The 27,519-nt window shown below is 40.9% G+C and overlaps 1 protein-coding gene across 1 annotated transcript in view; it reads right to left on the bottom strand.

The window, feature by feature from the left end:
• WWC1 (WW and C2 domain containing 1) overlaps positions 1-27,519 on the bottom strand; it is a 535,977-nt gene that overhangs the window by 87,900 nt on the left and 420,558 nt on the right. Inside the window, exons 12-16 of the mRNA XM_069654296.1 lie at positions 26,152-26,245; positions 11,284-11,364; positions 9,747-9,833; positions 7,752-7,944; positions 2,038-2,184 (exon numbers count right to left, since the gene is read on the bottom strand). Of these exons, the coding sequence (XP_069510397.1) occupies positions 2,038-2,184; positions 7,752-7,944; positions 9,747-9,833; positions 11,284-11,364; positions 26,152-26,245 (602 nt within the window). The remainder of the gene's footprint in view (positions 1-2,037; positions 2,185-7,751; positions 7,945-9,746; positions 9,834-11,283; positions 11,365-26,151; positions 26,246-27,519) is intronic.

Raw genomic sequence — 27,519 nt, 5'->3', positions numbered from 1 at the left:
AATGATGTATATATATTTTATGATGCTTATTTGTAGATTGAAAGAAATTGCCATGTTGTCGTGTTTAAGGTCATAACTGAATGTCAATTTCAAAGGGGTAGAGTCATAACTCTGAAGGATTGAGGCTTATTAACTAAAAGAACCAATCCAAAGAGAAGAGCCTAGGCCTTGTTTAAGCAGAGGAAAATAGATGCCCAATTGGAAATTATAGGCAATGAGCCGATCTTTTCTAATTTGGATATTTTGGGGTAGTGGTTACAGATTTGTAAGGAGAAGCACAATGGGATAAGGGGACAGCTGTTTTATATGATCAGAGTGGGACTACTGAAACATTTCTGGAAAACTAACATTGCCTGGGAGACCGCAATTGTAGGAAACCTAGAAAAGCAACAGACTAGGGATCCAAAATCAGGAAAGGCAAATAGGGGGGATTGCTGTGGGAGGCCTCCATGACTGAACCTGAAGAGGCCATCTAACCAAGTCCCGATGCGGCCCATGAGATGATTCAGGAGATGACAGTACCAAACCCAGAGATATTCCATGTAAGTAAACGTGTCCAATAGTACCAGGTCTTGTGGGGATGCGTTTGATTTTATACCTTCCCCTTAGTGATTTGTTGGGGCCAAGTAGATCCTTAGCATTTTTACTAAATAATATTTGAATTGACTGTAATATAATCGAAGGAAGCAGGGTGAGCTTGAAACCTACAAACTATGTCCGAGTGCTGATGAGAGGTATATTTAAAATAAGTGTGTACCCCTTAGCTTATTGTGGCCAACTCCTAAATCCCCTAAAGGGAACGGTTGCATGTAAAAACAATTCATAATGGTTTAGCACTCCCTGAACCCTTCCTTAAAGCACAGGGGTTGCATATCATAACTGAATATCTAGGTGTGTGGCATAGGAAAATTGTCATTGCAAAATTAAACAGAGTGAAGTCACTGATTTAAAAGCACATCTCTGCAGAAAGTGAGAAAGTGACTCCTAATAGAAGAGGGATTTTTCATTGCATAGGGGTGAAGGAAAAAAGGTTCCATATATATACAAATATGTTTTTCTTAAAAGTGCGTTGTGCTATAACACTGCTAGCATTGCCAAGAGTGCATGGAGATAAAGAGTGCTGCGCATGTCAAATTTCTTTTTACTAACAGAAAAGTGTTGCATGTTATTTAAAGTAAACTTCATGTAAAGTATATTGCCACGTGTATAATCCGTCGTGTTTCAAGGCGCTACCTTTTATTTAAAGTAAACCCCATGCAAAGTGTATTGTGAAGTCATGTCCAGGTGGTGCTGCACAATTCTGCACATTAAGAGTATTTTGTGAGTGGCCCAAGTGTATGAAGTATTCTATAGAGCTGCGTTTCTATGTAAACTGGATGGAAAAGAACCCAAGAAGGAAAACTGTACATGTTGTTGGGTTAAAGAGTCTCTGTTATCCTAAACCAACTGGAGTTTCTAATTTGTGTAAAAAAGTGAATTGTCAGGAAAGAAAAAACTGTTGGGCCATGGAGTGAGGTGGTGTGCTGCGTGATTTTGTGTAAATATACATTTGACATATCAATTGATAAATATATATTCTTTTTTTACACACCAGCCTGGTTGTTGGCTAACCTATTGCTAATGGGGGAGTGATCTACGTGGCATGATGTGGTTCACAGGCAGGGTTAGATTGAATTATATAAATAGGTATATTGGTGTGGCGCCTGGCAGTGAACAAGATGGCAAGCATCTACTGCTGGTTGGCAGCTCTGGGAAGACTAGCTACTCCTCAGCATCTTCTAAACATATTCCCCGGGAATATTAATTTGTCGTGGGGGGTTCTCTTCGAACATATGTTATTGTTATTCAACAAAATGCTAGTCCTTTTAACCACCTCAAAAAAATCAATGTCTGAGTCATATCACCAGGTTTAGACCTAAAGACCTTTCAAGCACAAAAATAACGCTACAGCTAATACATTATCCTACCAAGTTTACCTTACAGGCAAACACCTGCAAAAAGGTATGTTGCATTATTAGTGTTAGCAATAGTCCTCACCGGATTTTCAGCACTGGGTATTTCAGGGGCTCTGGGTTTCGTTTTCCTGCTTTTGTTCTTCAGATATCGGTAGCTGAGTAAGTTATACCAACGTGTTGACTTTTCTCCAGACCTGGAAACCTCAGCTAAGCTTATCTGAGCTCCGCCCTGTAGGTTACAACAGCAAATAAAAGGGTTACAATGAACGGCAACGGTTAGAACGCGTGCCAATTACGAAAATTACAACAAAAAAAGTGGCAATCGACAAAAAAGATAGCACTTTAAATAGAAATAGCGAGGAAAGCTAGAATGCAAAGACAAATCCAATTCTTTACAACTTACATACTTTGTTAACACGCACCAGTAGGAGTCACTGTTGCCAGTTTCAACAGACCCTACTGTAATTTACACAGCCTCATTAACAGGTATTTCTGAATAACATCACACACAATCTCTCCAATTACTTCTATAGACTCTTTATTTGTGGCATTATATTACTCCCCCATTTTGGTAAGGTTGAAACAAATAATTGCACTGCTGCAAATTATGAGACATACAGCGATGGAGTTACTTGGAGGGCTTATACTATTATTGTGCACAGTCTAACAAATCTGAATGTAAACTCAGGAGGCAGCCATGGAAACCAAAAGCAAAGATTAAAAGGAGACCTAATTACATGAAAACAACGTTGATTTTTTATTAGCCTATAATTATCAAGCAGTATATTAGAATGCTGGATAATTAGATCAGAAGCCTGAAACAATGGCACACCCTGGCTACCTTCATCCGAAGCTTGCCCCTTCCGCTCCCATTTTAATGTTATCTGGTTTTAATTCATCCTTTTACCTCCATCACTTCTTGGCACTGGAAGGGACCCAGTAAGAGGATTGCTATGATCATTCTTCGTCCTATTTAAAGGGCTTTTTACCCAACACATTCTTTCTGCATTTTCAAATAAGTATAACAGAAAACAAATCTGCCAGTCAAGTGACATCATATGCAAACCTCTTGGAGGTTGCAGGACTTTGCATTTGTCATGTATTGCTGCTTAATACATGTTTTTGCCATGCTTCAAACATATTATCAGGGGCATAATTATGCACCGTTTGGTCAGTGAGACAGTGGGTGATATGTTAGGCTATTTTATTTGCAAACCATATACATTCACTTACAGCCATCTTGGCACTGAAGAACAAGGTAGAGTGGCATTCATGTACCAGATCGTCAAATCGATATAGGTATGGACACAATAAAAAGGTTCTGTTTTTATTGATTTTCTAAAATAAAAGGAGTTGGTTTTCGCATTATTGGAAAACTGCAAAGAATGTAAACGTGGGTGTGAAAAATTGAAAAAATCCTTATGGCAAGTAGGGGTTGTGAAAAATTGGCTGATTTAAGTAGATGAGACGACTTGATTTGAAAGGCACTGTTAGCAAGTGGATAGATTTCTCCAAGAAGATGAATGGACAATTGCAGTAGAATGTTCTGTGGGTCATGGAGAAGGAGTTAAAAGCAATTTGCTGATGAACTTCACGCCTGCAAAGAAGACCAACGGTGGGCGAGATGTGGTCTCACTGACCTATGACAAAGTGCATCTGCAGCAATTTTATTAGGCTGCTTCTTTTGTGGTCCATGTCAAGAAATTCTCAACTCTACAATTGGCATATCATGGAGAATCTTATATCATAGTGTGATACTAGCGACACTGTAGTATAGGTCACATGACACTTTACGTACAAAAAGTCAAAAACATTGTCTACTGTAACTTTTATCATCATCCATGAAAGCTCACCAAATTTGTCAGGCAACTAATACGACCAAATCTGAATAATCATGACTTCTTTGGTGAAGGTTTATGAGTGTTTCCATGGATAAAAAGAATGTTCACAAAAGCAATGTGTTTTACATAGACCCACAAAAAACAATGTTGGGATTTTCTCGATTTTCAGCATACACCTAGCACTTACTTGGAACTAGTGCACGCCATAGTCCTTTCGAAAATGAGATCAGCTAAACTCGAGATATTCTCTTTTTAAGGAAGATTATTATATTCATGTATGTGCAGTAGGTAGGTCTGTTGAGATATGTTTGCACACTGTGTAGCACACATACAAACTCAAATCACCAAGAAAAGATACATATGGAACAATTGGGAACCACAGAATGTACATGCAGACAAACACTCCGATAACGTCAACATTCACCTTTCAAAGAAATAAATTATGATCCAAATATTTATGCATGCAATGCACGTTAAGAGTGACTCACATGTTAGCTGTAGATGTGGCATTCTCACACAAACATCAATCACAGAACAAACGTGTGGAAAATGACAGACAACCATACACATTGAGAAAAACTGCAGTATGAATGCAGAGAGAAACACTCAGCAGAGGTGATCCAGAGTCATCCACACATCCATTGCGGATGAGGCCTACTCACACATGCACAGAGACGCAACATCCCCAACATCCCATACCTTTGGAACAAGCGAATAAAGTAACAAAAATGTAAATTGAGGATGGGGAATGCGCATGCACACACATACATCCTCAGCAACATTATCTTGCTGGAACAAACACATGGACCCACCCATTACATGGGGTAGAGTCACCAATACACTTACAGAGGAGACGTGCCTATATAAACAAATACAATATTTGCATAGAAGATTATTGCGCTTGTCCTAGTTATATGAATTTGTACAAGTCAAAAACACATCATGGTATTATAGTAAACCATTTATTTGAGCATGCCCAGCTGACATATAGGGGATCACACTGACCAAATGGATAGGATCACAGATTGGGATAATTCCCAACCAGGTAAACATAGGATACATTATACTTATTACTAATTTAAGTAATAATATAATCGGGATTGGGTTATTATGGTAATGCAATTTCAAAATTTTAAGTGGAAATATATACCTACATATTTTACTATGACCTCATTTAAGAGGAATAGCAGTGTGGGTGTGATCCAGCAGACCACTTGGGAGATTTAGAAACTATAACAGGAACCACCACCATTATCAGTCTCATTCAACCATACAGATCGATAATATTTTCTGCTTTCATTAGTAACTCACCAATACATAATTTCTTCAATGTTAATCAACCGCCGCTATATAATAAACATTCAAAATGGCGGTTGTGCCATTAATATACGTGGCACGCCAATGAATGATGACCGGACATCCTCAATTAAGAACTGATTTTGAACGGAATTGAACCACTAATTAGGTAAGCAACATGTTTGCCATTATGGGATTACACTGGTGATACATAATCAAACAAATAATGGTAATTTGTTTAAAAGACCATACATCAAAGAACAATTAACAATCTTTTCAGACATGAAATAACTGATCAGCTATACAGTTTTTCGAGGTGCAATTAATGAATTATATCAAACTCAAGATTGTACCCCGGAAGAGTTAGGGGTGAGGAAAAATGTGAATCTCATTACACTGACATGGGGACATATATCATTAATAGAATTACAATGCTGTATATACAACATTATTTGGCCTATGGGAATAAAAAAAGATTTACGGTGAGTGAAACGAATTCAATATTATTAAGTAATATATTTTTTATTTTGGAGTTAATACGGAATGGCAACTCAAAGTTGAACACAACTTATAGCTAATGGGAGTACACCAACACCGATTTGTCTCACAAGCTTGGCCTTGATTCACGAGGCGGTGTAGGTGCACAACTCCTTTCAGTTCAATAATGAATGTAAAAGGAAATCTGCAGAAAGCAATATATAAACCATGTCACAATTTTGGTTATAGTACTCAAGGACAAATTAACTACGACATGATGCTAATTTATTAAGTCAACATTTGACTAATAATCATTTCTTTTATCTTTTTATCTCTATGTTTTTTTTTTCTCATGCTTCAGATTGGTTTTGTTTTACTTTATGATGCATTTAAAAACTTCTTGAAATTACTTTTGGAAATATTTGTGTTTGATGTATGGTCTTTGTATAACCATTGCGGAAATCTCCTCTTGGGAATTGTCATACTTTCTGGTGAATTACGGTTTTTTGTTACAAAATATGTAAAATATTTGAAAAATTCAAATGTTTACGGATTATGACAAATATATTTTAGAAGTAAATAATTGCTGTTAACGTGTCAGAAGCGCATTCTAAAGCCTCGAACACGACCTGTGGTCAAAACACGTGTCGGCGGGGCACACTCAATATTTGGTTTACTATAATATTTGACATGTACAAATTGCATTTAACTCTGACTGGGATTATCAAAGGACAAGCGCAATAATCTGGTATGCAAATAAATTACTAGTTTATTATTAAAAGACGTGGCAGAGTCTCTGCAAACCGGATATTGCAGCTATCCAGATCTAGAATGATGGATATTATCCAATGTATTTCATACCCAAGCACACGTACACTCCAGGCTAGCTCCAAAACACGTATGCCTATATAAACACACACCATCACCACCATTAACTTGCACAAAATGAATGTATTCGTCCATTTTATGGCCAGAATGACAGACACAACAATACACAAAGTGGACTCTATAGAAGAGATGTATGGAAACCCTCAGTGCCCGATTCTGAGGTGCATGCAAAAGAAACGAGTAAAGTGTTAGTGCATGAAGGATGAAAAGCACAATTTTCTGTCAAAGTGAAAATGCAGCGGACTGACAAATCCTTGACTTTTGCATGTGTCTGATTTATGACTTGCCAGCAGCCCAGAATCCATCAAGAATGCAGCGCAGGCACCGTGAGGGGATTCTCCTTCCAAAAACCCTGGGTTTGCACGTCAAAAAAGGAGCTAATATACAGCAACTGTGAGGATTCCTTAAACTATATTGCACACATAAGCTCTTTCGCAAAAATTGCTTTTCCTAGATGGCAGCACAACTTTTCAAGTTTACTGAAAGCATAAGAAAACTTTTTTAAATTAGAAAAGGGTCACTATGCCGCTGGTGCACAGGTTTCTATGAAAAGTATATTTTAGCAGCTTTTGCTGCTAGAAAACACTATCTCCCATCCAATTCTTCCACCATCTTAGAATGATGGTGTTGGAAACTGGAAGGGAGAATGTCTGCTGTCTTCACTACTTTTATCAAAAGCTCAGAATCGGCCATCACTGTGGAATAAAGGACACGATCTCTGACTAAACCTGTGAAATTAACTGTGAAAAACAAACATTTCAAAAAGGGGGAAATTAGTGAGAAAATAAAATGTTATCTTTTTTAAACAGTTATTATTTACACCCTGTAAAGTCTACAAAGGGGCTGGGGGAATGCCAATGTTACACCCAACACCCAGTCCAAATTTACTAATCCCAGCAGACTATAAATTGAACCTTACTCCACACCACACCATACTGCTACTTCACATGGCTAACTTTAAATCTTAGGTAGCATAAATGCATGCTATATTTAAATATAGTCTTGTGGTGCAGTAGTGTGTGGAAATGGGGGTGCAGGGATTTCTCTGGGCAATGCCTCCTCCAGGCAGCTAAGAATACCCAATGAGGAGATGGCCTACCTATGATGAGCTGCACGTTTGGGTGTAGCCCTTGAAGTACTGCAGTTAGGCCCCCTCCTGTACATTGTTTTCAGGTATCATATGCATTGCTTTAGGTACAGGAGAAAACAGATGTGCCCCCTTTACTCTTCAGTGCTAGTTACGATGTTCTGAGTTCGGAAACATGGCAGACACCAACATTTTCATTTCTCTTACCAAGCACTCTTCAAGGTGGGGGCTTTCAATTGTGCAGGCATCAACCCTCAAGGTCTTCTGCCGTAACGAGACATGAGAGATAGGCACACAGAAGATTTCATTGAACAGGAGATTGTCAGCGGAGTCCACAGATTTGGTGCGGAACAAACAGCTTACATTTTCATTAGATGGCAGGACAGCCACACGAATATACCTGCAAAAGTAGGATTTGTATGAATATGGCATGGCTTAACATGGCACAGAATTCACAGTTAAAAAACATCATGGAGGGACCCGATTATACAAGAAAGGATGATTTGGGTAAACAAACAACAGACATCACATCACGATCGTTTCCTGTAATATATTATGCTTTCAAAGTGATAATAAAACAGTTCCAGACTATGGGTCTGAAAACATAAATGTATATTTGCACAATTCTTGTTGGAAATGCATCAAACACTTGGTTTATATCCATAAAGACATATATGCATATATAAAAATACCAAATAAAATGAGTAGGAGCAAAAACATTTTTAGACACACAAAAAAGCTTACATGTAGTATCTCCTATATGAATCTCACGAGATAATCGCCAAGACAAAAAACACCATGCAGATCAAAAATCACATGACTATAAACAACACCACTAAACCATCACCATGTGACATTAGTGAAAAAATGAATATGCTCAAAACCACACAGATCCAATATTCGAAACAAAAGAAAAACACAATACTTGAACAACACCCAAATGTTTAGTGATTTTGTTTTTTTATATATGCATCAAAACCAATCAGAACGTTTAAAAACAGGTGGACAATGCAGCTACAAATTAATTGCCATCAATAAACCCAGAACCTTTGTCTCGAAGTGAATTATTATGAATTTTTAAGCATATTTTACAGGAAAGGCTCTTGATGTGATGTGTGCACAATTCACAGTTCACATAAATTAGAAAGCCTATGCTTTGAATTGAGGGAATATTATAAAAATTGCGTTTTAATAATTCAGTAGATGCAAAGTGTTGAAACTAAACATGACATCTGGCAATGTCTTCGTCCTTGATAGATGAGAAAATTAGCCGATCTTGAACTCGGTGAGAAAAGGAAGATACGTTTTCAGCATTTGCGTGCTTATGAAAGTACACGTTTAGGGGGGTGAAGGGAGGGGGAAGAGGCTTCCTTTATCCTGACAAAACCTACCTACCTTTTTTGCGAACTGCCACATGTGGTACAACATGATTGAAAGGGAGGAGAAGATCGCCATTTCTTGATGATTGGATTGCAGGTAACTTCACATCTTCTCCTCCCTGCGAGTCTATAAATGTAGTGTATGTATTTGCACGCTGAATGCATCATGCTGGCGTGTGGTGACCTGCCAAAGTGCCCTTGATCATTTGTACGATTTCCAGTTGGGTGTGGGTGATTGCCTCGACTATCGCTTACAAGGTACAATGCATTTATCCACTTTTCTGGGAACAACAGTGTCAGTTATATTTCCTGGCATTAAGTCGGTATTGGTTAAAAGGCATCTCTGTTGGGACTACTAGAAATGGAATTGTCATCGACTGTCAACCATCGAACTTTGAGAGGGAAACAGTGGCTTAAAAGGAGAATGATTCCTGTCAGCACTGCAGATCAATCAAGGGGAAACTGAAAAGAGTGCACCCCTAAAGGCTTCATCATGAAAGCGTCTTCATCTACTCCTGGATAAGAGGAGGACAGAGGCATACATGGTAAAATGCATGTGCTTGTGTGGGGTTAAGGGAGACATCTACTGCAACGTATTCATGGCAAAAATCACACCAATGGCTGCTACGGAAGGTCGTCCAGTCCGATAACGTCCATAAACTCACTTTTCTTGGGTTTGTCAACTTGAGCTAGCAGATGGTGAATGCTTAAAAAACAAAAACGATTCTCTGCAATGTAGCGGTAGATGGAGTGTTTGAAAGTACTATTTTCATAACGGGGACAATAAGCGAAATAGGCTACACTTCGATTCCCTCATACTTACACTTTCTGATCTTGTTCCAGGTAGAGGCCAGAGGAGTTACTCAATTGGACGACAAATATTGCAAATTGTGAATTTGTATCATCATACCTGGGAAAAGAAATGCATATTAATATGCAAAGCCTCAATGTTTACAACAAGAATATATGAACACACATAAACGAAGAATACATAAACACACAGAAAGAAAAATAGATTGTTGTATTTGATGATATGTTCCGATTAGTTCTTTAGAGGCTTTCTGACTGGCTTCTCCCGGAGGCATTCACAATCTACTGAAAACACCCAGTAGGGTTCATGGCAGCCCTTTTCTGTGAATGCCACAGACGTTCAAAGAACCGTGTCAATGGCTATCACTAACCCTTGTCTGCATTACGTAAGCTCTTTGCACTGCATGAAATGGATATTTCGCTTTCAGCCTTTACCACATGCTATATTCAATAGGGTAAAGAAAGCAACAAATGAAGACTGCAGTGCAACAATGAGAAAAGGTTCTGTGGAAGATCACAAACTATTGCACTATTGACAAGATGGCTAGAAATGGTGGCACTTGTAGTCCAAACATCTGGAGAGCCAAACTTTGCAGGCTCCTGAGCAACTGGCAAAGGTAGACATTTTTCAATGGGCAACTTACAAAAGATACCTCTGCATATTAAGCATATGCAAAAGGTCACCCTTTAATTATGTCTGTTGGCTGAAGAGCAGTATATTGCACAAAAAAAGGAACGCTTACCTTGAGAATCATATTTGGTATGAGGTGGTTTGATCTTGTGCCAACTTCAAAGACTCTCAAATGATTGAAGACTCTTCATCTTCTGTAAAGGGCCTTCTGGATCTAGGGCTCCTGTTACATTCGAAAGCCTATTGCTCACTATGTATCTCTGTGACTGTGAACCACCACGGTAGAGAGTTTTGCCTAATATTAAAGACTTGCTTTAAAGTTTCAAGTTCAGACCGCTTTCCTCTCAAGAGGTAGAACCTTGTATCTGACTTACTCAAGCAATGAGTAACATGGAAGGAGACCAGCTTTTAAAAAATCGTCAATTCCTTGATGCATTCATAGAGGCTTTTATTGTCATTAATCATTCAGTCCTATAATTCCATCATATATTATACCATGTCAGCAAGGCCCATCTGTCCCACAGGCAAGTAGATGCCCTGGGCCAATGAAAAGCCTGATCTGTGTTAGGTTGTTCAGGTTTATATAATACTGCTGCCAACACGGTCCCTGACCCTCATCTGATTTCTGCCGAACAATCAGCAAATACATTAGAAGTGCTTGAAAAGCGACCATGTGACCAGCTCCAGGCAGTGGAATACCATCTATCTAGCTTCTCTGGACCAACTACATGCCAAGAATCCTCAAATGTACTATACTGACCCAACTTTGCAACTTTAGGATAAAAGAACTGTGCCCTGTTTTGGAAAATACAGTAAAGAACGTTCCTGTTTCGATTGCTGTTGAAGTAAAATGTACGCAGACACAGACTACATGGATTAGTTTACCTCTAAAAGGCATCAGGTAAATTTAAGCACTTACTTCATTCCAATCTGAACTTTGGCTGTCCCAGCTGCCTCCACGTCATCTGCATCAGACATTGCGTTCTCGCACAAACTGGGCCTGCAATGAAAATAGGAAACCATGTGAACAACAGCAGAGAATGGGGTATAGGATGGACTGGGTGTACTGAACAACACCAGAACATTCTTGTTTCATATGTGACCGAGTCAGGCACAAGTATTTTGAAGTGAACATAATGCACCTTCACTAAAAATAAATCGTTTTTGTTTCAAGAAAACAAAGAAAAGTCGAACCCTCCAGGCAAATAAAATATAAAAAAATATACCTGTATCCTACTATTTCCATCTTACTTTTACAGGCAAGTTAATGCCCAGCATCTTGATGATTACAAACACTGATACTGTACTGCTCATTATTAAATCTTTGAAGCTTAGTCGAAATATGCACCCAAAACCCCAAGTTAAGAAACTGGGGACTGAGATGGGAATGGTAAAAGGAGGCGCCACAGTCCACTTAGCATCTCCTCCTCGCCCTCATCCCTGAGAAGGACCCTAGTCTTCTTATGAAGATGTTAACTATGGTTATTACGTGTGATCACATACAAATTAGGAGACCCACACTTCAAAAGAAACTCATGAGAGACATAAGAGCAAAACAATCTGGTCCGATTGTTATTCATAATAAAGATGGCTTTTTATGAGCAGGGCAGAAATCGGTAGGTAGCAAATTCATTAATTGATGTATCTATGCAATATTATTGATCATCTAATATTATGATTTGTTGTCTTATCAATTTATACATTCCATTTTAGCAATCATCATATGTTGCTATAATTCATCTCGTCAAAATGTGGGCATTCAAAGTAACAGTAGATCTTTAGGATCACACATTAAGTCGTAGCCAGAAGACCATATTAATTCAGCTGGTCTGGAAATGTTAGCCGGCAGAACAGAGAATATTATGGATATGCTGTAAAGGACTTGCTTCAATTGCCAAAACATACATGGTACTCCAATTAACACATTCTAAACAAGGTGGCTCGATTTCTCTTTTAGGTTCCATTTCTCGACATATTGTGACAAATTCCAGGGAATTCATATCATCTCCCCAAGGGTAGGCATCTCCTTTGGGACTAGAGAGGTGAGTCTGCTAAGCTTAACACCCCCTAGGGTACAGGACAAGTGGGATCTCAGTGGGGGTGACCCCCTCCCACCCCAGCTCCCCTTAGAGGACAGGCAATCCCAATTTAGGGATACTTGTTATCCTCCCAAAGGAAAACGGTTTTCTTGTTTATATGGGAATTTCATTACTCATAACTTCATACACGAGTTGTTGACTTGACTTCTGTCCCGGTCCATGCCTGAAATGCGGAAGTGGATAAGGAACCGTCCCTCTTTCTAGTTAGGACATACACATATGATCAGTACTGAGGAGAAGAGAACAATTTGCCCGTGTGTGAGTGTGAGAGAGGGGCGGTATGAAGAGATGACACAGACAACAGACATAGTTTGAAAATCTTTATTTTACTAGTCAAGATGGTTTAACGCCTAACTTGCCCGAATACTAAGGTGAGAATTTTCCCTTTCTGAAAGTAAACTAAGATAAGTCCAAGTCTGTCAGTCCCAAGTAAAATTCTGTGTTTCAAAACCTATGCTTGACCTCACTTCTATAAAATAACCATGTGTAGGGGACTTGATAAACTCAATAGTATTCAAAGTAAAAATAGTTTTGAACTGGAGCTCTTCTATAGTACCCTTGCCCAAGTTCAAGACACTCAGGTTTGCAAAGTTGCACAGGCTACTCAGGATTCACTTTTTTTTTATTATTGTTTTTGGGTTAATCAAATAAGACCTTTACAAAATCAAATTACATATTTACAAACTACATATATAAAATGGAAAGAATATACAAAGATATGCTATTAACTCATTCGATCAATCAATATGTAAAATACAATACAATTTAAAAATAGTAATTCATACACAGTAAAAGTATAACTGAGAAAGCTGAATCCAACCAACAATGCCAATAAATCATAATTTACACATTATTGTTTTGGAGTGGATTATCAAGAGCAGCTTTGATTTGACCTTGTAGGAAGAAAAGGGCAAAACAAGTTTTCGCAGCGGGCAAGTTGAAAATCAGGATACACTTAGTTATTCAGTCAACAGTACCTCTGACAGTTTAAGCTCAATTAATGCAAGAAAATCAATCAATTTCAAGGTAAGTCGTAGGCTATAGCCCTCCATGCATCGTTTCCACAATGATTCCATAGCAATATGGGATTTGTTTGATGAGCTCAAATTAAAGATTCGATCACGAGGTTCCTCAAAGAAATTACAATAAACCACCAAGTGCTTCAAGGTTTCACTCTCTTCATCTGAAACACAAAAAACTGCATGTGCCTGAACCCATAATTCCCCGGCATCTATACCAATATTTAGTTCTTGCATAAATTGGTATTTGGTTTAGCCTAAACCAAAGGTATATTTTCCTTGCTGTTGGAGAGCGGAATTGGATTAGATATTTTGGTCTATCGCCCCATTTCCTCCCAAAGAGATTGCATTCATAAAAAGATGGGTAAATCCCAATCAGATCAGACATAATGCACCAGTGATATCTTTGATATTTTTTCTTTTGGTTCGGCAGGCACATACTTATTGACTCTGGAGTTTCATTGATCTCATTGAGAGTTGACTTGAGTTTTAGAGTGAGTTTATTAAGAGAGCGAATATTGGGATCACCAAGAATTCTGTTGAGCTCCAGATACAGAGCGTTTGTTCGAGGGTCAACAATTTTAATATAATTTTTTAGGCTTCTCCAATTACGCTTTAGTGAGAGGGGCAGTAAGTTAATCTCATGGCATATCAGTGCATTCGGAATAGATAGTGCTAAACCTTAGACAGTTTTCGACAATTTGCCCTGTAGGGCATAAAGAAAAGCATCGACCTCGAAGGTGCACATATCCAGTGGCTATAGCAGGATGGGTTCTACTTTGAGTAAGAATTGAATAAGGGGTAACAAGGAAAACATACAATGTTTGTAAATTCACTTGTTAAAAGTTCACAGTACCCTATTTCTCAAAAGTTCTTTGGATTTTTCCGGGTTGCCGAACTCAAAGCCTTCATTTCAGACTCTTCAATGGGTTGCTCAGGCTTCCCTTTCCCAAGCTCAGACACTTTTGATTTCACAAAGTTCGGTTTTCAAAACACCAATGTTTAACTTGTCAGGTTCCACTTTACTTAACCCAAGAATTTAACTTAGTTCAATTTACAAAAACCAACAGTTCAACTTACTTCGTTAGGGGTTCCCTTCCCCGATAGTCAATGACTCCAGGCTTATTACACTTCAGCTTGCCACACAGTTCACTTACTCGGCAGGGCCTCTCCGGGTCGTGGCGCAGGTGTCAAACCACACGGTCCACCCATTAAAGGTTGCACAGCCAGGTGCCCTGGCTTTTAGCTGTGTCTTCTCCTTACAGTTCATTGACAAAAATGCAATTCTCGTTTAAATTTCACTTTCTTTCGTGCATCAATGTTTCACTAACATTTAACACTTTTCTCATGCATTTCACTAGTAACAATGTTCCTCTGGATTTTGCTTCCACGTCGTTTCCGCGCACAGCTCCCCTTCTCTTTTGAGGCTTTTTTGATTCATACAAAGGCTTTTGAGAACGTGTTTTCATACACAGAAGCACTCCAACTATGTACCACTTCATTGTTATATTAACAGCATTCAGAGGTTTTAACCAACACGTCTTTCTTCCTTAAGCGCATTCTCTGTTACTGTGTATTGACTCGCTCAAAAGCACACACCAGGTTTTTTATTGCATTTGACTTACCGGTTGCGTTATTTTGGCATTCCTAATTAACGTCTTTTCCCTCTGAGGTTAGGGTCTCACTGCATGCCCTCCTGACACTCCTGGGCTCCCTTCTAAGCCCAGGGGAACGAGCATTTTCTTGAAAACACTTCAAAAGGGAATAGCAAGCCTCCTGATGCCCTTTCATGTACTTCTCTGGCTCCATGGAGACAAGGCTCACTCGCTACGCTTCCTCTTGCTGCTTTAACTTGCAGACCCTTAGCGTCTCTGTATGCTGTCCTGCTCCAGCTGATCCTGTGTAAATCGGGCATTTCCTTCCAACTTGCTCTACTTGCTTTCTGGCTGTGTCCATTTTATACTCTTCTGAGGTTTTAACAGGTTGCAGGTGGGCATTCTTAACTTCAATTGCCTGACCTTGCGTGGACTTATTATTGGGACGTCTCCATCGAGTATCCTGGGCTTATTATTGGGACATCTCCATTGAGCATATTGGTGTACCTCAGTTTGAATTTTCTTCGTCCCAGTACTATAGTGATATTCGGTAGGGTAAGTGTGTATTACTCCTGGTCTCTTCTTCTTCACAGTATTTTGTATACTCTTAGGAGAAATAATGGGACATTTTATTTAGTTTTTCCATTTGTAAAGTGCACCAAAACCAGCGGGCATCTGGACATGACACTCCATTATCTGGGAGGTATTCCTAAGGGGGTTAAATGGGAGAAGGCCCTCAGAATACTCACAAGAGGCAGAGGGACCTCCTTGTTTGAGGTATGTCCAGGGACAGACCAATGCCTAGCGTGGTGAACTAACGTGCAAACTGGCCTTCGCCATTGTCATGATGCCTACCTCCAAGGAGCCAGGTCCGACCCAGCAACCCCAGAGGCAGGCATCATTCCCCCCCAGGGAAGTGCCAGCGGGCCCAAGCTGGGGCCCTTTGGACACAGTCCTGGCGCCTTAGGCGCCAAGCTCATGTTGGACCCCTGTCCTGGCGCCTTAGGCGCCAGGCTCATAAAGCTAGACATGTGTTCAAGTGTTTTAATGTGCACTTACCTGATGCAGACCATGCTGCTACATCCAGGCCCTCTTGAGGCCTGAATGGAACTACTTTACCTGTGGGACTACTTTCCACCTGGGTGTGGTCGGGGAAGGATACATACCTGATCGGTGGAAGGGTACATGCCTGGAACCTCTTCCAAAGCTATTTAAACCACGCCCGATCAGCAACTCACGCTTCGCGTTGTTCTGCTCCTCGCAGCTGGACGCTCACCGTGTCAGCTCCTGCATCTGGACTTCAGCCACGCCTGTCAGCATCCTGGGTCGCCTGCAAACGGAGATAAGAAGGAATTGGAGAGAAAGAAGACCTTACCTGCTAAAGCTGCATCACGGGGACATCACACTGACGATCCTGAAAGGGAAGACATCATTTTAAAAGCATTTCGTTTCGACCGCTGCAGCGCTGCATTTCACTCACCTTTCCTGGGCGCCTCCATCTTCAGCAGCGATCATCCGGATCCGCAGCCACTTCCCAGAGCCTAGAGAGAAAAAGACAAGAAAACAAGGTGAGAGAAGGAAGGGAAAAAGGAAAAGCTCAGTTTCCTTCTAAGACTTACCTGTTGGGTCATTCCCATTTCATTTCGGGTCCTGCCGCTTCCAGGCATTCCGGGCCCCGGCCCCAATAGGGAAAAAAGACAAAGACATTGAATGAGCGATTGCAAAGACATTACCTGAACGCTCATCCAGAACTTACACTTCGGGTCGGCGCCATATCTCCGGCATTCCGAACCCCGGCCCCTAAGGGGAAAAAGACATAAGCATTAGCGCTTGCTGCAATAAGACAATGAACATTATTATTAAGCTTGAACTTTTGAACTTGCAACAGAACTCTTACAGCGCCTCACCTGAATAGTCAAGCTTATATTGAACTCCCATAAAACCTCAATCCAGTGAAGTAACTGGGTTTCAACGCGCCCCTGCATCAGAAGCAGGATGGAGAGCTCATCCTTCCAAACCCTAAGGTGAGACTTCACAGGGAATCGTGGAAGGGTATCGAGGAGGGTTGGAAGGGAGTGGGAGGCTTGAGCATTATTCCGTCAGTAGGTAATACTCCCTTTTCATGCACAGGGGAATATTCCTGCGAGCCAGAAAAGCCAGAGTAGAGGGGCCCTTCCTGTCCATCATCAGAGTCCTGCGCTTCACCATTAAAAAAGCATCAGCACTCGAAGCCAGACCTGCGCCTCCGTGGGAATCAGGTGAGCGTGACAGTCATGTCATGGGTTTTGACCCATGTTGAATCAATAGACTGGGTAGATGTGGGGATGAGCTGTTGCCGCCCATTATTCTATGCCAGAACAAACTAAATCAATAGTCTGGGTGGATGTGGGGATGAGCTATCGCCGCCCACATTCACGCCAGAATAGGAGAACTGCGCAGTTGGCACGAGACCACTCCAAAGATACAACCTTCTTGTGGGGAATTCATTTTCTTAATCCCAAAAATGGTTGCATTGCCAGTACTCGCCACTATCAGAAAGCCGGCGTTTTAAAACCACCAGACTTTTGTGTAAAACTGAACAAATGAAACAAAATCAGACCAAGGAAAGACTTGCTAAGAGGTAGATACAATGTAAAACTATATTCTGAAATGACTTGAAGGAAGTAATTATTTAATGTATATGTAAAAATTGTCAGTTTGATTTGAATGTAGAAAACTGGGAACTGCTGCCAGGCCTGGCTGCATCCCGAGGTCACATGGCCCTGTTGATTAGATTAGGGGTGGAGCAGCTGGGGACTACAGGGAGTTGAACAAAGGCCTGTCCTGGACTCAGGCAAATGTTATATTGGGGGGCCGTAAAGTAGCTTCCTCTTAGGGGAAACTGGGAGGGGCAGTGCCTCTGCTAGCAGCTGAGCTTGGGGGAAGTGGATAAACCAGTTATTTCACCCTGTGATGTGGGAAGCCACACCCCTTTTTGACCAGGGCATAATTTTAAAAAGATAGATAACTCATAGTGCGGACTTGTCAGAATTATATAAGTAATATCATTATTTTTGTGATTTTTCTGTGAACATTTTGAGATGCGTTAGGACCCTGTGGTGTATTCTGGGGGGTTGCTAGCGGAAAATAGGGTCTCACTCCAAATGTCTGCATGTTAAAAATCTGACACTTCATCAATTAATGTCCATACTCCTTGCGCACATGTGTGTAAATTTGGGTAAATGTCCGATATTGCAAAACCAGTTAAAAAGCGCAAAATGTTGTCATTTTTGAATGCAAGCCCCCAGGAAGATCAGAGGCGGACAAGCATGGACCATAAGGAATATATAATGTGCACATGTAATTTCAACAAATTGTACATCTGGGAAGGATGTATTTGAATCAAATATAGATTTGTGGGCAAACTGACCAGGGGAGGTTCCTCTGACCCATAAAACCTACAGCATCACTCTGACTCACATTTCATTCCCCCAATCATGGGAGAGGGGAGAATCAGGCCAATGACAAGTAGAGAGGGGCAGGCTTAGCTAGGCCCAGGCACACACCCATTTTCAAAACACATAAAAAGAGACTGCTGGGACAGGTAGAGACATTCAAATCCAGTTGCTGCGGAGCGTTTTGCCGGACCACACAACATCCAGAAGATACCAGTTCCAGACTGACTCCAGCTACATACTCCAGAACCTAGAACTTATACTTTAGAACCTAAATCAGAGGCCTAAAACCACAAGCTGAGTTCTCTGCAGCAGGCCTCAAATCATTGCAAGCTACTCACAGCCGGGCGAGCTGCTTGAATCCCTTGCCAAGAACTTTTGCCAGGACCAGTGCAGAGATCCAGGAGCCGTGCAGAGACCGCTGTATCCGGACAGACCAGACCAGAGATCCAGAGTGACCCAGACTGCTGTGAGCAGAACCAGAGAGCTGACCCAGATCACTGTGAAGTACCGAGACCAGAACCGGAGTCCAGTCCAATACCTGACCAGATCCGTGGCGAGGCCTATTTCACATTTATATTGTGAGTACCTAGCAGAACCAATCTCTTAGTTAAAATAATCTAATCCAAACTATTTTAACCTAAGTAGAACAGCCTCCTAGAAATCGTGTCATCTGTCATTTGTAAAGCTTCCCAACTGTCACCTGTCATTTTGAGTTTACTTTAAATCCGAAAATCTACCTTTATTTAATCGTCCCTATCTCTGGAACCGTTTGGGCTAGGAACTTAGAATCTCAGCTTTCCAACGAACCTAGAACCGACTTGCTACTCTTTATACTTTTGCCGTAATCACGATTCACGCACTCGCGAATTTTACCGCGATTTGCGATTTGGTTAAAAATCCAGCCACGTGTAACCATCAGCAGTCATTTCTTTCCTTGCTAAAAATTCGTTTGCCTCTTAATCACCATCTCTGAATCATTGCTAAAGTGAGCCTCAACTCATGCCAAGTATCTCTCACTCACCCTGAACCTCCTAAAGGGAATTAAAAGCATTTTCAGCATATTTCTCACTTCATTGCCACCACATTCAAAGCACTTGGGCCTGTGTTTTAAAACTCATACCGGTTTTCTCTGAGCTTGCTGGGGAGGAACTGAATTTCGTATTGTATTTGATTGCATTCCTGAGAACTGTGTGCTCCTCTTTCCATGTCTTACATTGCATAGGGGAGGGGGGTGAATTGCCAGAGAAAAAGTGATTATATTATCTTATGCTAAAATCATCTCAAGTATTTCTGTACTGCATTTTATTCCTCATTGCTTTTCCCTTGAAATCATAAAAGTATTTTTGCTACTTGATCCATCCTATACTAACTCCTCATTGATTATAAAGAAGTGTGCTAGTGTCAGATTACCCATTGTTGATATACATTTTATTTATAAGGCCGATATCGATTATTAATTTATTATAAAAGCGTGGTATCTATATTATGTCTTATTTCTCAAATAAACCTTTTAAACTTGCAGAACAGAACTACTTCTTGGCTCAGTGGGGTCAGGGGGATTCCAAGAGAGGGGTGTTATATAGGGGTAGTCATCCAGAACTCATGAACTGGACATAAAGATATATCAATAAGGGTTTCCATTCATTATCCCAGACTAGGCATTGACTTAGCTGTAGTGTTGAATTGAATCTTCTTACAGTCACGTCGAGATGCCCATCAGACAAGAAACTGGAAACAATACGAAAAGAGCAGGGTGGGTCTTGCGCTGAAAGAGCGACAGTGGACCGAGGGCCACCGATATGCGAGGAGCCCATAAGATGGAGATGGTACTAGCTTTCACAACTGCATGGAAGACCAAAGACACACAGGATCCAGCAGGATCCAGCAATGGCACCTCTAACGAATCAAGGGATCACATTATTTCTCCCCATTGTGGAGCCCTTCCCCTTGAGGCTAAGGAGATGAGGCTGCTACCAGATATTCCCCGTAGGGGTGGTAAAATGTGGGAGGACCTCACAGGGAGCAACCTCTTTATAGGGATGGTGACTCCCATTCCATGGTTCAACTCCCTAACCCTCTTACCTTTGAGTCCCCGAAATCCCTAAGATCTGTACGAAAAGCCTCAGAGTACAGATCTTAGGGATTCCGGGAAGTTCATACCCAGCAACTAAGATGCCAGATGATGAAGCAAGTCCTCAGTTGAGAGGACGTTGAGGGAAAGTCAGAGGAAGCCTTGGGAGCAAGAAGGGGACCCAACCAATACAGAAGTGATAATCTGTTTTTTCTTTTTTTTTTTTTTTAACATGTTTTTATTAAGAGAGCAGGACTACAACATCACGGTATATATATGTAACAAAACGTAGTACAGAATTCTACATCATTCGGAGATAACAAAGCATTGGGTGAAAAAGAAGCCAATATAAAAATAGTACACAATACACATCAGGGTGAAGGTATAGGCGTTACATCAGAGTCTGAATCTGGTTAACGGTGGCGTGAACTCAGCAAGGTGGACCGGAAGGTCTCTTAACAGCGATACCAGTGAACTGGAGGCCCTGGAGAACCAAAGCGGGGTGGACAGTAGAGATGAAACAGCAGCGACAAATGCAGAAAAGTGGCCCCAACATCCCAGGAAGAACCAGCAATGCAGTCTCAGGAAGAAAGAGGTAATGGAACCCACGGTAGATCTGGTCAGGGTTTGTTGGAGAGTAACAAATGCTTTGGGAGTGATCCCCTTCATCTCAGTAACTCTTGAAGAGCTAATCAAAACATTGAGAGTAATCTCCCTCGTCACAGTGGTTGGTGGAGAAGTGCCAAGAGTGACATCGTCAGTGAGAAGTGTATCGTGAGTGATCTCCCTCGTCCCTGTAAATCTTGCAAAGCTGATCAAGGTTTTAGGTGGGATCTCCCTCGTAATGATTATAAAGATAAACAAAGCCTCACAAGTACTCTCCCTCATCTCAGTGAATGTTGTAAAGATGACCAAAGCCTCTGGAGTAATCTCTCTTGTCTCCTTGACTGTGGGAAAGTCAACCAAAATAAAATAAACCTGGAAGGTGATCTGCCGCGTCCAAGTACAATTTACAAAGTTTGTCAAAGTGTCATTAAACCATAGAAACTAGAAGGATGTGGAACATTTAAACTAAACCTGAGAGAAGCCTGGAGAAGAGCTCTAGGCTGCTTAATAATAACGGTTACCAAACATCCAAGTGAACCAAGAGACGGGAGGTATTCTCCTGGTTATATCACACAGTTTTTTAACTCAGAAGTCAGAATAGGATGAAGTTGATTCAGAAACTAGGGCAACATTTGCCAAATATATTATTAAGACATTTAACCATTGCACCCGGAGCGGGGAGTCATCCTCCTGGCATTCTATATCTTTGTGGAACATTAACTAATTGTTAAGACTTTTCAAACATAATTACCAAGGTAGATACCAGCAAACCAGGAGAAGGGAGTCATTCTCCTGGTGTTCTTTATGTTGTTTGTGTATATAGTGGAAGTCTCAAGTTTGTCCTTGGACTACTTAATATCCTCACCTGCTGAGTCGGGTGAGGCATCTTTCGTCGTCGTCTTCTTTTTCTCCTTTACAGTGCTTGCTGGAGTGGAGATAAGGTCTATCCCCGTTGGAGGCCATGGCGTTTGATTCAGTAAACAAATCGAGGATGGGGACACCCCACGGAACGACCCAAACTGGGAAAAAGCCTTCAGGCTGAAAAAACCCTGCAGGCAAAGAAGCGTCCTGTCTGAGATGCCGGTCGATGTCAAGGTGAGTAGACAGGGCGGCTTTAAAGAGGATGTACGAAGGATCACTGAGGAGGATTCAAGGGTGAATAATATGCAGGTAGCGAGTAGCAGAGGGTTCCAGTAGTGAACAAGCAGTAAGCAAGGGAGCAGAAGAAGAGGCAAGCAAAGGCGGGAGGAAGCAAGAGGAAAGCAGAAACTAGCGTCTTACCCAGAGAAAGGAAGGGTTGCGACGCGAGGCGCTGCCGGTCCAGAGCCGTGAAAAACAGTGGGTGGCAATGCTGGATTGAAGACTAGACCGCTGCTAACGCTTACAAGCAGAACAACTATCCCAGCCGCCATCGCCTCCAAATGCTCCAGCGCTGCGGCATGACTGGTAGATTTAGAGTTAGGTAGTTTTGGACAGAGGACTGGATGTTTTAATTTGGACAAACACCCTAACAACGAGCTTCAAAGTTTTCCTTAGGTAGGGAATACCCTTTAGAATAGGGAGAGTTAGGCCTTTTTCTTATTGATTAATAAATAAGCATTCATATCATGCCACCCCTATGTCCGGCTCCTTTCTCCAGCATGCCACACTACCCCAAAGCTTTTTATCTGCCAGAGAAGAACTGCAACGTAGTTCAAGGAATGCAGAGGCATCGGGAAATATGGGAGGTTAAGGCTAATACCATGGTGGGTTGTCCAGAAACATACCCGAGGGTGGGGTGAGAGTGACCATATCCCAAGGCAGATGCACAAAACCAAACCCCAAGGTGGGGCGAGATCAACCAGGCCCCAAGAGGGGGTATGAGAAACAGAGTCCAAGGTGGGTTGTGAAACGCAAATCACCAGGAAAGTTAACGATCATTGGAGAGACCCGAACAAGATTGCTGAGTAACGAGTCCATATTGACGAGCAAGAGACTAAACAAATACTATAATACAACTGGAAGAGGGGGAGAACAAGAAGAGACTTTTGTATTGACTGGAACTCTGCCAAAGGGCATGGAGCCCCTTTCTGCCTGTGATCAGGAGACTTCACAGAGTTCAGAAGCCTGTCACCATTCAAATGTTTGGTGGAAGAAATATTGTTTTTGTTAGAATATTTTTTTGTTTTGTTTAAAGTGGTAGAATATATTTCTGGATGATGGACTTTATTTGTAGGACATCCCGATGAGCACCCTTTTAGAGTTCTATTCTTTACAGTAGGACTCAGTAGATTAGGGATAGATTAGGGTTTTGAGGTACTATACAATAAAGAAAGACAGTGGCCATCTCTGGATTCTGACTTACCACAAGTGGTGTCAGAAGTGAGATGCGAACAACCAGATACAAAGCTGGGACACATTGAGACATCTTATTCCAACAGCTAGACTACCAGGATAGGCTAGCACTCAATCCATCCGTTTTGACTTCTTTACCCTAAAGGAAGTCGAGATAACCACTCAAGAAAGAAAACCGATTCCTACGGGTCTTAGCATTTCCCTTACCAAAGGCAGTTATTTGGGTCTGGCTTTGAAATTGGACTTGTCTGGAAACACTGTACATGTCACAGCCGGTGTCATAGACCCAGCGTACCCCGGGGAAAATACAAGTGGAGTTACACAATGCAGCAACACAGAGCTATACTGCGAAAAAAGAGGAACCCATTGCACAGGGAATTCTAGAGAAAGCCCTGGCTCCGGCTTTACACAAAGTTGAGAATCTTTCCAACACACCCAGAGACTTTGGAGAACCCGATAAGAATTTGGCCCTAGATTCTCTGACTGATGAGGAAGATAACACTATTTTAACTGACCTGGCATTTGCATAAAGAAATTACCAGAAACTGGTGCAAGCCTTCAAAAGAGCCGTCTCTGAAAGGAAGGGCCTTGAGGCGAGTGGACGTTTTTTTTTTTATGAAAAAGGACTACTGTAACAAGGAGAAAAACTGGTCACTCCAGACACCACTGGAAGGTGTCCAGGGAACTGGCACACTCCAGCCTAACGGCCGGCCACCAGGGCTGAACAAAAACTCCATACAAGGTTTTCAGCAAATTGTACTGGTCTGGCGTTTACACTGACCCAAAGCAGCAGATTAGTCAATAAAATTAGACATGCATGATAAATACATAGTCATCAGACTTGCATCTAATATTACAGTTAACACTGCCTGAAAACCCACTGTTCAGTAAAGCCAATATGGAGGAAAAACTTTCAGAAAAACAAACACTGTGTAAGGTGGATTCTGAAGGTCTTCTAGCCACAGGAATGACAATTACACTATATTTAACTAATGGGATTTAACTTTAAAACAGGGTAAAAACCTCAATTAAACAATAGGCCAGCATGATGAGTTCAAATGGTTGAAGATAATGTTACATTTTACTGCATTTCATACACTACAGGAGTCATTTTGGAAATAAAATGCTAATAAAAATTTCTAATTGCATGCAGGGGACGACACTTGCACTTAGGTGTTCCTGGTCCGTTGCATGCAATTTTCAACACTCTCACAGCAAAGTGTAATTATGAAGTATTAACAAAGGAAACATCAACTTTACTATTCACTTTTACTCGGAGATAAATGACTGTCTGCAAATTAGGACTTGCAGGCAGTGTTTTGTAAAATATTCCAATTGAATCCACCTGGTCTTTAGCAGGTGCTAAACAAAGGCATATTCCCTAGGAATCCTTTGGTTTTATTGTTTTTACTGAAAAAGCAGGAGATCTCTACTCTATGGAGTGGAGAATCAACAAGTAGTAATTTTCTGAAAGGACATAGCAGAGGACATCATTTTGTAAAGGTACCAAAAATATTTATTTAAATTGATACAAAATCATAACATTCAAAAATAATCATCAATTCATCTAGAAACATTCATTTTAGTACAGGTAAAAGCACAACTATAACCAAACAAAAATTGAAGAAGACAAGGAAAAGACAGATGACAACTCATTCTCACAAATCCAACACTCATTCTATCCTAATGCACTCATCCCTTTACAATTTGACACTCAACGTATCATATGCAAATTAATAAATATATCTACTAAATATTTCATCTCAAAAAAGCAATGACCCACAATTAATATGTCTTTCTTTTTTTGCTTTTTGTTTAGTCTTGGAGTGAATTTAAGTTGTTGTCCAAAATTGTGACATTTCCAAGACTCAAACAGGACGGATATATTTTTGAATTTGCTTAGGATGATACGTCGAGTGTCGAATTATATATGGATGAGTGCATTAGGATAGATTGAGTGTTCGATTGGCGAGAATGCGTGGTCATCTGTCTTTTCCTTGTCTTCTTCAATTTTCGTTTGGTTATAGTTGTACTTTTACCTGTACTAAAATGATTTTTTCTAGATTAATTAATGAATTGATGATTATTTTTGAATCTTATGATTTGTATCAATTTAAATACATATTTATGATACCTTTATGAAAATGATGTCCTCTGGTAGGTCCTTTCAGAAAATTACTATCCTTTGGTGTTATGCTTGCAAGAAAATCTCATGCAGGTTTAAAACGGACGGCTCTCCAAAGAACAAGGAGGAAAGCAAAGCAGATATAGGAACTCCGCTTTGCTGCGCTGCTACACCTTGGAAAGGCACAGAAAGAAGCTGAAGCAGAAAATAGAAGCGTAAAAGTAGATTTACCTGCTCATTTCCGACTATGCTCATTTGACAATGAGCCCCTATGTGTTCACTGTTTCAATTTCACTTCTATAAACTTACTGGTTATTAAATTCCCCGACAACAGTGATACAAATTAAACAGTCTCTAGATATCGCCATATAGGTTAACCCACACCGATGTTGGGAAGCTATTTTTGACATTCTTTGTGCATTGTTTGGCATACGGGTGGTCTAGGCAGTGTGTGGTGGGATACAGTTCCACTAAAATGAGCTCTACTTTCTACAAACGTACCTTTGAATGGATGCCTCATACACGCCACTGTCCCCCGCAACCGACTCATCAGATACTGCAGCAGAAACGCAAGTCACCTTCAATGCTCTCCCTCCTGAATGTAAACAAAAGGCAGCAGAGATAGTTAAGTTAGGAATTTAATCAACAAATCGAACAGAGCTGGAGTATGACTAGAACTACAAACATGCGACAGGTTTATGGTCTGCAAATGTGCTAATCAGAATTCCAACCAACGCTGGCTGCCCACACCCAGTACAGTCCCTGCTCCTCTCAAGTAATGTCTGTGCTTTAAACAATGATATAAACACAAAATAAAGTCCTTTACATTGATTATTGCCTCAGATTCATCCACTGTCAGGGACCTGTATGTAGGAAAAGAGGTTCCTCTGTGCATGTCGTAAGAAAGAGCTCCTGTATCTTGGGCTCCCAGAGCTAGCCTAGTTCGGCACCCTTAGACTCAATTACCAAACACAGTCTGTGGCTAATACACCACTAGTTCTCTGTGAATTACCATTACCCTGCTCGATACTCTACAGTGATCACCACTTATACATTTCTAGAAATCTCCAGAGATAGCTTTGCCAACTACGATAAAGGCCATAGGAAGATGTTTTCTAGCGCTCTGCTTTAATGCTTAATGGGGACTGTGTTTTGCCTCCCGTAATTAATGGGGACGTCAAATGGCGTTTCACTAAAAGAAGCGTGCAAGTGAATGACTAAATCCAGCTCATTACACCTAGACGACATACCTTCTAGCCGAGCAATTACCACATTAAAAACAGAAGCAACAATGCAGTTACACTAGGCCGGGCTTTCATCAATTGCACTGGAAACGGTTTGACACAACAGAGCCTAACGAAGATTACTCAAACTTCAGTGATTCCTTTTTTCTGCTCTCAATTTTCTCAAGTGATTATAATTTTATGTTGCTGAATATTTTCCCGTCGTCAGCTGCTGTGAAGATGTTTGTTTCCCAAAATGCTGTTTACAGATGAACACCCAATGCATTCAACAAATAGTCAGAAACCATTGTCAGTAACCAAGGTAAAATTGCTGGCTATAGTTGTGTAGCCAACCCATGCTTCAATGCTGACAAGACAGTCAACAAGATGCGAAAAGCTATTAAAAAAGAATAACACACAGAGACAGGCCTGGGCATCATTGGCATTTCAATTCATGCAGTGTCCAATACTGCAATGATAATAAACAAAGGAATGGTGTAGCAAGTGGATTTCAATGAGGACTCCAGAAGAGCAGCATGGCAATGCAGACGTCAAATGGGAGTCTATCGAATGGGAAGCGTCCAGATTTACATTATGGCTATAGGTATTCGGAAAAGCCCAAAACAACTGCTGCCATCTGAACCGG

This window comes from Ambystoma mexicanum, chromosome 3q (assembly GCF_040938575.1).
Source record: "Ambystoma mexicanum isolate Mex_15411 chromosome 3q, UKY_AmexF1_1, whole genome shotgun sequence".
In the NCBI taxonomy this organism is placed as follows: Eukaryota; Metazoa; Chordata; class Amphibia; order Caudata; family Ambystomatidae; genus Ambystoma; species Ambystoma mexicanum.
Note: the sequence above shows the minus strand (reverse complement) of the source record. Positions and strands in the feature narration are given on the sequence as shown.